At 55.5% G+C, this 15,165-nt stretch overlaps 1 protein-coding gene across 1 annotated transcript in view; it reads right to left on the bottom strand.

The window, feature by feature from the left end:
- OTOF (otoferlin) overlaps positions 1-15,165 on the bottom strand; it is a 93,169-nt gene that overhangs the window by 38,208 nt on the left and 39,796 nt on the right. Inside the window, 3 exon segments of the mRNA XM_077774119.1 lie at positions 599-672; positions 7,455-7,499; positions 13,924-14,105. Of these exon segments, the coding sequence (XP_077630245.1) occupies positions 599-672; positions 7,455-7,499; positions 13,924-14,105 (301 nt within the window).

The following is a 15,165-nucleotide window of genomic DNA, read 5'->3' as shown; positions in this document are numbered from 1 at the left end:
CTCCCCCCAGGCTGCCGCTCCCGTGGGGGCACCCAGGGCCACAGGCCACTTCAGCCCCCCAGGCCCCACCCTGCCTCTCTCCCCCAGGGCCTCCCCTGCAGCCTTGTGAGAAGGCTGGGCAGTGAGTCCTGCCACTGGGTAGGCATTCCTGGGACGCTTAGGGAATTGGCCAAACCACTTTCGTTTTTTTTTGTTTTGTTTTTGTTTTTGTTTTTGTTTTTTGGTCATTCCCTTCTCTAATGAACAACCTCTAGGCTTCTGTGTGCAGAAAAAAGGGCGGGGTGGGGGGAGGGGTGCAGAGAGGGCGGGAGGAGCCTTTCCAGAAATAGGGCCCACCGGACAGAGTTCTGCTAAGTTCTAGACCAGCGGTGACGCCTTCCCGAACCTTTTGTGCTAGGAGCGCCCCCTTCCTGAAGACCACCTCAAGACCTGGCTCTGGCGGCAGCCAATGGGAGGCTAGGGCCCCCCCAGGCGGTCTCGCCGGCCAATCGCAGGAGAGCCTGCTGGGGCGAGGCCCGCGGAGGGGAGGGGCTTGGTCTCCGTCAAGAGCGCAGAGACGGCCCATGTGTTGGCCTGGCTGGGGCGCGCGCGTCCGTACCTTGTCTTTGGGGTTCCTCCTTGTGGGACCGGTTCTTGCCGAGCTTCATGGCGGAGAACACGCTTCTCCCGGCTCTGCGAGGCGGGCCGCCAGAATGAGGTGAAGGGAGAGGGATGCCGGGAGGAAGACACACAAACACAGGAAAGCAAAACCCGAGAGAACACGTAAGAGAACGGGAACTTCATACTCCAGCAACGCACGTACTGGTCCCAGGATATCTTGGGGACCAAGCTTTCTTTCTTTCTTTCTTTCTTTCTTTTTTTTATTTATTTATTTATTTTTTTATTTCTAGGAGAGAGAGAGAGACAGCGTGAGCAAGGAAGGGTCAGAGAGAGAGGGATATACAGACTCCGAAATAGGCTCCAGGCTCTGAGCTGGCAGTCAGCACAGAGCCCGATGCGGGGCTCGAACCCACGAACCGCGAGATCATGACCTAAGCGAAAGTCGGACGCTTAACCGACTAAGCCACCCAGGCGCCCCGGGGACCACGCTTTCTAAAGCGAGAGCCATTAGGGGGGAATCAGGGCAGGGAGGAAACCCCACCACTTCCTTCTTCCCCATGCCTTCACACCACTGAGCAGGTCAGGGCCCAGCGATCAGAGAAGGTGATCTTCGACTGGAAAGAACGGTTTTAACTGGAGCCCTCCCGGGTCCTGGGCTGACCTCAGCTCTCTCAGTCCGGTCTTAGTGCTCTGAGCCCCATCATGCCTCCGAGCTCATCTGCCTTGTCCATGCACCCCACCTCAGCGGGTCGGGAAGAAAGCCAGATGACCGGAGTCAAAGCATCAGGACAGATGGACAGAAACAGGATCAGAGGGGCAGAGGCCAAGGAGGAGGTCTGAGATGTGGTTGAAACTAGCTGCTCAGTTCTCAGATGGCCCTGGTGTTCAAAGCCTGCTCTGTCTTTCCCAACCTCTCCTCACCCTGGGATTCTCTTTGGTCCCCAGTGGGAAGAAGAGATGGGCCCTCTCCCATCTATCTTTGGTGCTGGCTTCCATCCCTTCTGCCTGTCCCTGCTCACTGTGGAAACCCCCCTACCCCCCACTTCAACCAACGGAACGTATGGCAAACTCCATAGTTCCTACCTCTTTCTCTGGCTTGGTGTGGCCTTGTGCCCCCAGGTGAAGGGCCTCGCAGTCAAGGGGCCTGAGGGAAGGGGGCAGGGGTCGTCAGTGTCCCTTCAGTGATGTCCCTGCAGCTGAGCCCGTGATCCCTGGTGCCAGGAGGGACCCGGAGTAGGATCAGCAGGGGGTAAAGTGCAATATTCCATTACCCCATCAATATTGCACGAGCTGGATACCTGATTCTCTCCTCTTCCCATTGTCCCTCCTCCTGGGTGTGGCCCTGTCATGCTGTAGGCCCAGTGGGTCCAGCTGCAGGCTCCAGCTCCGAGCTCACCTCCAGCAGAGCCCACCCACCTCTGGGTCATGCATTTCCCCGTGGAGGCTTGACTATGGTCCCCAAGATCCCCTGCTCTTTATACCGGGTAATGTGCAGTGAGGCAAAACCTTTCTGTGCTTGTAGGGGTGGCCTAAAAACCGCAAGCCCCTCCACTCAAGGTTGGGGCCAATCTTATTCCCTTAAATCTGGCCCTACCCTAATCCCAGGCCTTTCTTTACTCTTTGCTCTCTTTACTTCCAGGCAAGACATCGAGGGCTGTGAGACTGTATCCCAGTGAAAGAACAACCTAGAACCCTTCCATGTGCAGCAGCTCATAGTTTAGGAAACACTAGTGTGTCCATGGCTTCCTAAAAAGCCCAGAGATGGGTGAAGGGAGACTGAGGTAACACCGATGTGTCTGCCCTAGCCAGCATCGTGTTTTCCAGAACATATAACAGTGGAGGAGAAGGAAAGAAAGTTTCTCCCCTTCTAACAAGGGACAGTATCTACACATATGCCAACAAGATTACGTACTTTTTCTTGAGCAACTACTATGGACTAAAGCCTTTTCCAGATGTTTACGTATTCCATCTGTATAGCAATCCTGGGAGGGAGGTATGCTTCTCCTCATTCCACCCAAGAAAAGACAGGCTCAGAGCTAGAGTTGAAGCGCAACGCTCCTGCCTCCTATGCCAGCAACTACGACATCCTCAGTCCTGTGGGACTGCACTTCTGTGTCGGTGTAAATCCCATCCTGACCGCTTGTAACTTCAGTGAAAAGTTTCCAGGGCCCACACTGGTAGGGCTAGGTGTGGGCTGTGTGCCAACACAGTGGGCAAATAGGAGTGCGGTCTGTGAGGAGTCCCACAGGCTGTGCCCAGGCTTGCAGAGAAGGGGCCCATTCACAAACAGTCTCAGCATCAACACATTTTGGAAGAGGCTGCTAGGAGAGTTAATCACTGGCGACGACACATCGCACAGGTCAGTGATCTCATCGGGAACAGCTGTGTGGCCGTGAGAAAAGACCATCCTGCCTGGCTTGCCCAGAACCACCGCCCCCCCCCTCCGCCGCCCCCCCATGGGATCGCGCCCTGTCTGGCAACCTTAGGGGCAGGGGTACTGGCTGTACTCTGACCCCCACACCGGGACGCAGGCCTCACTCGGCTTCCTGTCTCAGTGTTTGTGATTCCATTCTGTCCGGCCTCGCTGCTCTGACAGCCACTCTCCTGGATTCCCTAGGAGTCTCCTGGACATCCCTGTGCTTGACTTTGTACAGGCACTGCTTGGCCATTTTGGGGCTGTGCCATCTTTAGAGTCCCCAGCCCCTCCCTGTGTGTGACCTGCACGATGCCATCACATACAGCCCGCTCCAGCCACACACACCCCTGCACTGTCCCTTGCCCCCCATTCTGTTCCCCTTGTCATAATGCTCCTGGGAAAGTGTTCTGAGATTGCGGGTCAAAGTCTTGTGCTGGATCAGAAGTAGGCCCTGCCCGGGAAGCTGCCAGCTCAGCCTCCTAGGGCAGGATCTGGATCTGCTGCCTGAGGCCTTAGAGGGGGTGAGGAGTGGGGAATTGTGGCTTTCCAACGCTGGCCCTGAGGACCCACCCAAGTGGAAAAAGTCCTGGGGCTTTCCTTGGGCAGTGATGGCCCTTGAATTTTAAAGTCACGTTATTTCCTAAACATATTTAGAAGCAAAGATTGAGACTTTTAAAAAAACTGTACTCCCCTACTGTTCTCCACTATACCCTGGAGCCAGTCAAAGGACAAACCCCCTCTTCCCGGACCCTAACCATCTTGGTAGACAGGTAGACTGCTGGTACTCCCAGGTGCCTGGGAATATCCCAAAGTGAAGATTTATCCCTTAATGAAAACCGTGGAAGGTGTAGGGCAAGTGTAATTTCCAGAATTCATACTGCTGGGCTCTCCTAGACTTGCTCTTCAATTCATCTGGACAGCGTGCCCAGAGCATGAGGTCATCAGCTCTCGCTGCCCTTTGGGGTCTCTGGTTGATGACACATCAGAAGTTGACCATCAGGGGCGCCTGGGTGGCTTAGTCGGTTAAGCGTCCGACTTTCGCTTAGGTTATGATCTCGCGGTTCGTGGGTTCGAGCCCCACGTCGGGCTCTGTGCTGACTGCCAGCTCAGAGCCTGGAGCCTATTTCGGAGTCTGTGTCTCCCTCTCTCTCTGACCCCCCCCTGCTCACGCTGTCTCTCTCTCTCCTAGAAATAAATAAAAATATTTGAAAAAAAAAAAGAAGTTGACCATCAAACCAGCCTCTTCTGCCTCTCGGTGCACAATTCCCAGAAACGGCACGCCTGCTTCTCTCAGCAAAGGGCAAAGATTATTTTTGAACTAAATGTTAACTTGATCGTGGCTGTTCGAGGATTACCCACTTGTATCAAAGACTTAGATTTCCAAAGCGTGTAATTTTTTTGATAAGGTTCCTGGTATGCTGGGAGTACTGTGTTTTGGTTCTTGTTTTTAAATAAAATGCTATAGCTGGTCTGACTGAGTTCTTCAATAACTAACGAGATGATGTGGTGAGAAACAGACAAAGACAACAAGCCAAATGAAAAAAGACTTTGGTTCCAAGTGGCCCCTTATTCCTGGCTGAAAGAGGCAGTTGCCAGGGAAGGTGGGCCCCTTTAGGGCCCTCTATGGTCTTGTTTGGGCTACTCCGTTGCCAGGTTCACTGCAGTCAGAATGATAGGCACCCACAATTTAGGCCATTATTTCCCTCCAGAGACAAGATTTGAAGGTTAGTTCACTCATTTGTAAATTCCTTCTTCACTATGGATCTGATGGTTTCTCCGCGGCTCAGATCTAGAAGGATGCCATGACTGAGGTCCCTAGAAGGGAAGCCTGGCATTCCAAATGACTTGGGAATACTGGCCGAACTAAACTTAGTGATCTGGGCATTCCATTAACTCAGGTCTGTGTGTTCTTCTGGATGCTATGACTAAGGGGCTGTGCCTGGCAATCACTGCACACGGCTCTGCCCCAGGACGACCTTTAATCGGGACAATCCAGGCTCGCTAGCTCGGGCCTCGGGTCATCAGGAGAAACCCCTGCCTAAGAGACACAGGCTCTGTGGGTCTCCGCATTGTTTAAACAGTCACGTTTTCCAAACGTGGCAGGCATGTTCTCCTGGTGCCCCTTGGTGGGTGTATTTCTTGTATTTCCTATGCCCCAAGAGTAGCAAGTTCACAATCGCAGGCTCCACAGTTATTTTTCACAGTGTGTTGAATTTCAGTGAGTTTCAAATAGCTTCCCACAACTGGGCGGGATGGTTGACTCTTGAGACAAGCACTTGTCTCCAAATTGGGTTGTTTGCCTCTGTGCCCTTGTGGAGCCAAGAGGCTTGGGGAGTGGGAGGACCTTTGTGTACTTAGTTAGGCCCAGGTTTGCCAGGGAGGCGATTTCGTCACTCTCCTTGGTGGCCCAACCCCTTCCTTGCAAGGCTCAAGCAGACGGCATCATGGAAATTGATCTCCCACCTCCCCGGACCAACCTCTCCCAGCAGCCGGGGTTCTCAAGGGGAGCATGAGTTCTTTCATGGCTGGATTCTTCCCACTTCTTTCCTACCGCAACTTGCACCTACTTCCACTTACTTCTCCTCAGTAGAGCTTGAAACTAGCCAGCTTTGCCATATGGTAACCTTTGAGAGATTTAAAACTGTTTTTATAGCTTTTCTTCAGCAGCCTAAAGACCTTCAACTTGCTTCATCAGTTTTTAGAAATCTCATTTCCCTCCCCTCTCCATCCTTATGACCCCACACATTAAAATGAGAATAATCAATGCCAGCTGACCGGATCCCATGTGTTAACGGGCAAGAGATTCGGATCGGGTAGTGACAGGGAACCAGCATTCCCTGCGGGTCTGCCATGTGCTTGCACTGTGAGGTGCCTCTTGGTGCCGCTGTGGCCACAGTGAATCCCTGGGGGTCTGGCCCAGGGCAGACTGGGGAGCTGGAAGTCAAGAAAAGCCCTAGAGCATCGCCACTCTCAGACAGAGGCTGGGGGAGAGACAGGTTGCTTACATCTCATGAAGAGGCCTCTTGTGTCTAAGTGTCTGTGCAGGAAACTGAGCCCTTGAACCATCTCCCTAAGAGGAGGCTCAGCTCTGCCATCATCTCTCACACCACCAAGATTCAGCTCTCTGGCTCCCTCTCCAACCCTTCAGGTGTCTAGGCCCTGAGCTTTCTCCACCCGGTGGGTGCCGTTGTCTTGTGCTTTCGCCTGTGGGAGTTGGAACGCAAATGCTTTTGTTAAAGCAGCAATTCATGATGCGTCCCCTGGGACTTTAACGCAGGCGGATGCCTCAAGCCCATTCCAGGGCTGACCACCTCAGGCCCCTGTAGGCACAATCCTGGTGATCCCACGGTATCCTCCCGTCAACTTCTTGGCACCACAGTTTGGGGCAAATCCCTGAACATCTCTGAAGCTCAGTTTCCCTATCTGGAAAGTAAAGACCCCATTCTTGGCTTTTCAGCTTGTGCTGGTGTGTTTGGAAAGTTAACCTAAATTTAGAGTACAGTCAAGTGCTCTAAACTCCCCAGGTCTCTTGTGAACTCTGGGTCAGCAGCTGATTCCCTGTGCGGTCATCCTAGCTCTGCTCCTGTCCCGGGGCAAGTCACTTCCCCTCTCTGGGACTCAGATTTGTCATCTATAAGAAAGGGCTTTGGACCAGAGGTCCCCTCCAGCCCACTCAGCCCTGACTACTGCTGCTCCTGGGAACTCCCCATGATGCTAGAGAGTTCTTGAGATGACACGTGCTTCAGGGGGACTCTGAGACCCGCTTAGCAGCCCCAGGCCTTGAGCCTTTCCACCTCCTGTGGCTGGCCCCTCTCATCTAGGGTCCCCACCCCCACTTCTCTCAGACAGCCTCTGATCTCTCCCTCCCTCAGGAAGCCTTCTGTGGGATGGAATAGTGAGGGTGACCCGAGGGTGCTCATGTGCTCATCTCCCCTTAGCTCTCTGGGGCTTCATGCCCCAGCTCCCCCCCGCCCCCTCCAGGGCCACTCCATGTCCAGAGTGGGCCTCCAGGCCTGGGTGTCCACCTGGCCAGCCCTGCCTTTACTCTTAGAGGGAAGGAGGCCATCGGCTTCTTGGGCTTCCCCTACTCCTTTGCCTTTAGTCACACCTTCCCTCACAGGAAAGCCTAAGGGCCTGGCCCATGGGTGTGGAGCTGAACAGGGAAGTGGAGGAAGAATCCAGACATTGAAAGGAGGGAGGAGGGAGCAGAAACCAGAAGGCCCAGACCCCTACCCCACCCCCCACCCCACTCCCTCCCTCCCTGACCCTCACCCCTCACAGGCAGATGGACGACCTCCCTCGCCCTGCCATCCCCCAGTGCTGACTCCACCAGGACAGCCCACACCTAAGCCCCGTGAGACAGGCCATCCTGGCATCCGCACCCTGTGGTGAGGGGCCTCGGGGCCCCATGGGCTCCACCCTGGCTTGGGACACCTACTTGTGCTCGCCATCTCTGCCTCCCTTGGTCTTCTCTCTGCCTTTGCTGAGTAGGGGGAAGAAATGAGGAGACAAGGGGATGTGAGTGAGAGGGTGTGGACCAGAGACACTTGCAGATTTAGCCCCTGGCCCTGTTGACCCCCCCGCTCCCCAAGGGCCTCCTTATCCCAGGGACCCCCTCACCCCACAGCTTCTCACTTCAGCCTAAGCCTGCTGGGCAGGGGTCTGGTGGCTCCCAGGCTCTGCCCTGGTCACAGGAGTGGGCTGGGTGGCCACGTTCCCAAGCCCAGGAGAGCCCGGAGCCTTGATACGGGAGGAGGCCTCAGGGTATCAGCTGATCTCCTCCATTCCCAGGCAAGGGCTTGGTGATTCCTAACTCGGGCTCAGATGCCTCAGGGAATGCAAGGTTAGATGAGCCCGGCTGCCCTCCAGGCCTGGGCCACCCTGCTCCTCCTCACCTCCTCCCTGGATCCCCTCCCATGGAGTAGGCAGCTCCCAGGCTCTGAGGGCCTTGGAGGGGGTGGGCCAGGGAGATTCTGGGGGTGGGGCAGTAAGAGAGCTACCACCGCAGGGCGCAGAGCAGGGTGAGAACCGTGTGCTTCTCCCTCGTTAGGGAGGCTTAGAGAAAACCCTTCTGGAATGTTCTCTCAAGGCTTCCCTAATGCTATGGCAATGAGGATGAAGAAAAGAAAGCAGACAATTAGAGGGGTGTTTTCCCTCCCCTCATGCTGTATGGGCACAGGCCTTGCCCAGGTAGACATGATTCCGTGCCCTGACGGCTTAGAGCCTGAAGGCCTAGATAGATTACAGCTGACACCCAGCATTGGCCAGTTGTCCTTTCTGTTAGGCAAGCCGGTCAGTTTGTAATTCTTTTCAAAGTATTTAACATTAGCTGGGTCTCTGCTGGTCAGAGACCACCTCACTGCAGAGAAGGAGAGATAGTCTCAGCAGCCCTGTGTTGGCCCCAGACCTGGCTGGTCCCGGGGGCAGGCAGGTCAGGGATGAGTCCCCAGTGGGCCCCGCTGAGAGCTGCATGGAGCTTGCCCCAGTGGAGCAGGACCCCCCAATGAGCTTTTGAGAATGAGGCCTGAACGAGAGATGTGCTCACTACACTCTCACATTAATCCAAACAAGGCTGCCTTTCTCTGAACTGTCGATCCACGTTTTGAAGCAAGTTTGTTTGTTTGTTACTTTTTTTAAAGAACTGTGTGACCCTGAAAACTTTGAAAATCATTGCAACAGAGGAACCAGAGGGGAACTGTAATCCCTAGGATTGGGCAAGGATGGAACAGGAAGGAGGAATTTATACACCTGAACAGTAAAACATGACGTTCTATCTCTTTCCCTTTCGGTTTTGCTCTGAACCCTTGGACAGCTGTCAGGCCGGCCCAGCGGGGAAACGTCTCAGACACACAGCAGGTCCAGGTGCCGCCCGCACCTGCAGCCTGGGCACAGAACACATGTGCCCTGGCTGGCACGTGCCTGCCACACCCCCTCCTTGCACACTCCAGGCCTCTGGGCCTACAAAGGGGCCGCATACAGGCCCACCCTCTGAGTGTGGAAATGGAGAAGGGAAAAGGACTGTCTTTCTGTGAAAAAGAACAACATTCTCATGATTTTACCACAGCCACTATTATGACTACAACTAACATGAATAATAAAGCTTCAAGGTTCTGTGCTCAGCCTGCCCTCAGTCACTCGGCCACAAGCAATAGGGGTGGGGTGTGGACTGGCCTCGTCCTTGTTGCTAGGAGACGTCTCCGTGAAGCCCTGGATGGGTTTGACTTTCCTCCTAGAGTCCCCATTGTGTTTTCAGTGTCCCAGCCTGGCGGGGTAGGTCCTGTTCCTCAGCCAGCCTTCTCTCTCTCTCTGGGTTTCGCTCCATCCCTTTCTCACACCCTCCTCCACATTGCTCTGGGCGTTCCACTGAAAGCAGCCACAGCGTGGGAGGTTCAATATGGCGCCCGCCAGGGAGCTCTGGGGCTTGCTGGGACCCACGTGCCTCATGGTGCTAGGCCTCACTTGAACACTCAGCCCTGGGCGGGGGTGGAGGGGACCCTAACCTCAGCTGGGCTTGGGAAGAGTCTCCCGAGCACCACTTCACCCCAAATCCCAGCACGGCCCTGACCCTGGCTCCTCTGCACTGAGGTGGGGAAGGGATCATGGGGACGGAGGGGGTGAGGCTGGCTGTGCTGACCCCATGCACACCCCAGGTTATACAATGTGGGATATCCTGCTGCCCTCTGACCCATGGTACAGAGTAGGGGCACCTGGCTCCCATGGATCTCTGCTGGAGTGGAAGAATGATCTGTAAGAAGAAGAAGAAAAGTGGTCCTTCCATGTTCTCCCAAGATAAGACCCAGCAGAGAGGAGCCCAATAGAAACCTCTACCTTCTCAGGCAGGGGGGCTAGGCGGAAGGAGGTGGGGCCATGGAGGGCAGGAGGGCCAAGCAGATGGAGAAGATGAGGAGAGAGTCACAGAAGAGAGGGAAATCTGCAGGAAAGCCCTAAGAGAAGCTGCACATTTAAACCGGTCTCCTTTCTGTCCTTCTGGAATGTGACTCCTAGAGCCACATCAGCAGCTGAGCCCAGAAACCAGCAGTGTGTGCAGCTCCCTGGTGTCACCAAGAGACAGCATACATGCACGTGAGCGGCACTTGTGAGCGTGTGCACACACGTTCTGGGCCATAGTCTCCTTTCCCTTCCAGATACTGCTCGGGGTAGAAGCTGGGGTGGGCAACGTGGAGACCGGAAAGGAAGGAAGACGGAATCAGACATTGGCTGAGCGCCAACCACATGCTGGGGCTGTGCTGGCGACTCACATGCCGCATCTCATTTGATCCTAACATCCCTGATGCCCCTCTTGCAGGTACGGAAGCATAGCTCCAGACAGCAGAGCTGGGCCTTGAGCCCTGCATTTCTCCAAGGCACTGCATTGCCTCTGGAATATTCCCAGGGTATTTTACAGAAACTGGCCAAAACCAGGGGCCCCTGGTTTGCGGAAGAGACTAGAGAAGTAGGCAGAGTGCCTCAGAGGGCACAAGACTGACCGGGGCCTGGGATTAATGGAACCATGAGAGGAAAGGGTTAATGGGCTACGATATGAGGTTGGGGGTGAGTCTGACAGATATTCCCTGAGGTCAAATGGGAGAAATTTCCAGGAAGATACTTAAGGCCTTCAGAGTGAGACTCCTTAAGGAGGGGAGCTTCTGCAGAGGCCTTTCCTGGGGTGATGAGAACAGATGGCTGGAGCCCAGCTGGGGGAGGGGGGGGAACCCAGGCCCCAGAGGGAGAAGTGTGGGCTCACCAGGACCTCCTTACATCAGCCTCCTCTGTCATCCATGGAAGAGTGTCTTCCAGTCCGGGGCAGAGGCTGTTTCCTGCCTGTTCACTCCACCAGCCCCCTTCCAGTCTCCAGCAAGCACCCTACCAAGCGACTTCAGATAGGGAGGAACGGATTCTCACGCCGGACCCCAGTGGATCCAGATGGCCAGGAGAGACACTGGCGTTTGCTAGCAGTGAGGTTTTCCTGTTGCTGATGGTTGGCCGGAGGAAGACAAGAAAGGCACTTAGTAGACTGAGCACCTTGATCTTCGAAGGGGTGGGCCTTTTAAGGAATGAATGGAGGGCAAGGGGCAAATGTGGGGAAGGAAGACTTCACTGGGGGTCGGGGGCTAGGCACATATATGCCTGCTCCTCCATCCCTTTGTTGACTAAAGCCTTTCTGGAAGAAGACAGTGGCTTTCTTGCAGACTCCAGAGCCGACAGGCCTGGTTGGTTGGTACTTATGAGACAAGGGGGAGACATCACACCTAGGGCTGTAAGGCCACTTATCGGGTTCCTGTCGGCACCCACAGTCCTTGACCCAGAGCTCACAGGCCCCTGTAGGCAGCCAGAATTAAGCCGTAGGCTGAGCCCGAATGCTCTAAAGCTGCTGCACCTTTTCCTAGCCAACAAAGGGCCCCTCTGAATGTTCTCACCTCTTCCCCCAACCTGTCTGCTGGCTGCGCGACTAGGCCTGGCAAGGGGACCCCCCGCAAGGTGCTCTCAGCATCTGGGCCAGTAGCCCCAGCGGCAGCAGGGAAACCGTGCGTTTGCTCACACAGCCCCTCCAACATGGGGCGGTGTCACCTGGAAGACAAGGGGCTCTGACTCCGGTTGTCACCCCTGTCCCAAGTCCCAATCCCACATAAAATCCTTCCTCCTGGGGTGCCTGGGTGGCTCAGTCCATTACGCGTCCAACTCTAGATTTCAGCTCAGGTCATGATCTCACGGTTTGTGAGTTTGAGCCCCGTGCTGACAGCGCAGAGCCTGCTTGGGATTCTCTGTCTCCCTATCTCTCTGAAAATAAATAAACTTACACACACACACACACACACACACACACACGCACACACACAGCCAAAACCCCCTTCCTCCTGCTCCCAGCTCCTGCTGCTGCCCTGGGAGAGGCCACATGAAGGTCAGGGACAGGTGGGGAAGCACAGCCGGCTTGAGCGAGGCTGGGAGGCTGGGAGGCTGAGAGGAGCCCTCTGCAGGTCTGGGAACCAAAGCTCCTCATTTTGCTCTACTGCCTCCACTCGTGCCCCATCCGGTAGGACTGAGAGAGAGACTGGCTCAGCATACCTGAGCCACAGTAACCATAGAGGCAGGCCCTCTGCTGTCAAGAGCTTCCAGACAGCTGTTTCACACTGGTGCCACCCATGAGATCCAGAGGGTCTTTGGGTCCCTCAGGACATCACAGCTGCAGAGTAGCCAGAATGCTCCGCCTGTTCCTGTAATTGGCCCAGAGGGGTAGGTGACTCGCTCAGTCACTCGGCTAGTTAGTGGCAGCCAGGATGGGACCAGATGGAACTTAGCTTCCCTGATTCAGGGCCAGTGCTCCCTTCCCTGCCATGGCTGGCTGTCACCTGGCTTCCAGTCTCATTCCCTTCCCTGTCCCCAACAGCCCCCGCATGCTCTTTCCTACGTGGGGACAGAGGATTGGGACCGGATGGTGCCCTCTACGTCAGGGTCTTCTGGCTCCTGTCACCATTTCCAGCCTGATTCCTGACCCTCCGCACTGTCCAGCTGCCAAGAACCTGTCTGTCCCCAGCCCTTTCGTGGGGTAGCACTTGGCACCCCAGTTACAATCTGTCCTTCCGTGGTCCTTTCTGCTTTCCTAACATCAGGACTGGAGGAGGTTCTCGTTGCTCCGGACGCAGTTTTACAGGTGAGGAGACACAGTAACGAGGGTATGTGACCGGTCAAGGGTCACAGGACTGTTGGAGGCAGAGCCGGGACTCAGACCTGAGTCTCCTGAGGCCAAACTGCATGCACTTCCCACCCGGCTGGCCACAGTCTAAGGAGGACAGGCTCCCAGCTGGAGTGGGCAATGCCGCCCTGTCCCTGGCTGGCCTGGAGCGAAGGTCCGATGTATTTGTCACGCATATGGTTCCTTTGACCTTGTTACTAGTACTTCCCACCTGGCTCCCAGGGTCTTAAGCTTGTATAGTGTGTGTGTGCGTGTGGTGTGTGTGTGCGCATGTGGCCACAGAGGAGTGGCTCATGTACAAAGAAGAAAAGCATATTTGTCTAATAACGATATATCAATTCAATTACATTGATTTAAATATGTGGGTTCTTTTTTTCCCCCAGAACAGGGACTGAATACATTTTTTTGGAAAGGCAAGGGCAAGAGATTGGAGGGAATGATCACCGGGAAGAGGTCCCCTTCTCTAAAACTTTAGATGTGCCATTGACTTACCTGCACGATGCACATTATTCCCGGCGGACTAGGAACCTGTAGCCAATAGTTTACTAACTTAGAGTCTGTGTCTCGGAGTTCTAAGAGTAATATCATTGCATTTCCTTTTTGGGAAAAATCATGCATTTGGAATGAGCAGACCCACGCTGCATCCTGACACTCGTGTGCGGCAGGACATTGCAGGGGTGAATCCTAGACACTGAGGGTATTGGGACACTATCTTCTCAACGAGAGAGGCTGGGGCCCATCCAGGACCTTTGGCTTCACCCTGACAGGAAACGGCCCCCCCTATCTCGGGGCCCCCATGGGGCCAGGGTGGATGGCAGGCTGCCTGGGGCTCGTCTGGCACTGCTGGGTCTTGGACCATCAAGGTTAGGGCCCCCCTCCACCTCCTGTCTGCTTCACCCTTTCTTTTAGGAGGCAGGGGGTCTAGCCTCTTTCGCTCGAGTTAGAGCTCACCTTCCCAGGTTCCCTCCGGGTAGCAGGAGCCCGGGCCCGTCTGCCTGATCCCAGATACCCTGCCTCCCGGATGAGCCCTGGGGTAGGGGGACGGGTGCGGAGGGCACTGCAGAAACACCCTGCTGCCTCTTGTATGTCTCTCTGGCAACTCAGCCCCGTACTCTGAGCACAGGCATGCCGAGAGGGCCCTTTAAGGGGGGCCAAGGCCCAGGAATCCTCCCTTGTCTTCGGGGGTGGTGGGCCGCCAGAGGGCCCAGCCTGTTACCTCCGGAAGCTCTTCTCGCCTGGTGTCCGGGAGCTGGGGCGGGAGCCAGGGAGCAGCCCGTCGGTCTCCTGGCTGTCCTTCTCTTCCTCGTGAAGCGATTCATCCCCCAGGAAGTCTCCATCATCCCAGGAGCCCACTGTGCCGTCTGTGGCCCGATACCGGACCTCCACGCACAGGCTGGTCTGGAGGGAGAGGGGCAGGCGGTGAGCAAGGGAACAGCAACCACAAGGACCATCCGGCACACGCCTTGTGATGTTTACTGAGTGCTTTCACCTCCTTCCCTGACTGGAGGAAGGCACAATGCATGCGAGCCTCCCCACACCTCCCGCTTCGCAGATAAGGAAACTGAGGCTCAGAAAGACCGAGACTCACAGACTCAGTCCACTTAATGGGTTCTGGCTCCGGTCCTGCTGCCCTTGGCGCTATTCCTCCCTGGCCCCCAAGGCGGAGGGCCCACCCTAGACAGCTGAGTCTAGACCGCTGCGGGCTCTCTGGGCCCACTGTATGCGCAATGAAGACTATCATTCAGTGTTCCCAGTGCAGAGGTCACCCCCTCATCCTCAGGAGCAGGGCTGCCTGCAGGGGTGAGGGGGGTATCGGCTGGCCTCCCCTCACTCCTGATGATGACAGATGTGATGTGAGTGGGGCACACCTTCAGGAGAGGACCCCCGGACACCTCCAAAGGCATAGGGTCGGTACATCTTCCTGTTCATCTGACACCCCTACTCTGGAGAACGGACTTGGGGGTGGCCTTGGGCTTTTCTCTGGGGAAAAGTAGAGCACCAACCTGGGCCCAGGCTGTGCACCCGAGAATCCTGGGTGGGCTTCTTGCTCTGGGTCCTTGGGCCACTTACCTCCTTTCAGCTCTAGTTTCTCCCCAGTGCACAGGGGAGACTCATTCGAGTTCCTTCCTCAACCTGCATGGGTGTCAGTATGGCTCTCAGATGCACTTGCCCTTCCTCAGAGATTGGGGGCTGACTTGCTCCCATGACCCACACAGGCAGCCTTCGCTCGGCACGTAGGCTTCTGAGTGGCCAGGCTTCTGTGTCCCCAGGAAATCAAAGGAAAAGGTGCACCTATTTTTTAGAACAGTGAGGGCACTTGCCCAAAGTCACACAGCAGGGAAGTGTCAGTACTGGGATTTGAGCTGAGCCAGGCTCTCTTCCAGCCTCATGCCCTTCCCATGAGCCAATGTGGCTCTTTTGATGGCACCAGATGTATTGTGCTGGGAAAATGGTGGCC

Source organism: Crocuta crocuta, unplaced genomic scaffold (genome assembly GCF_008692635.1).
Source record: "Crocuta crocuta isolate KB4526 unplaced genomic scaffold, BGI_CrCroc_1.0 scaffold246, whole genome shotgun sequence".
Lineage (NCBI taxonomy): Eukaryota > Metazoa > Chordata > Mammalia > Carnivora > Hyaenidae > Crocuta > Crocuta crocuta.
Note: the sequence above shows the minus strand (reverse complement) of the source record. Positions and strands in the feature narration are given on the sequence as shown.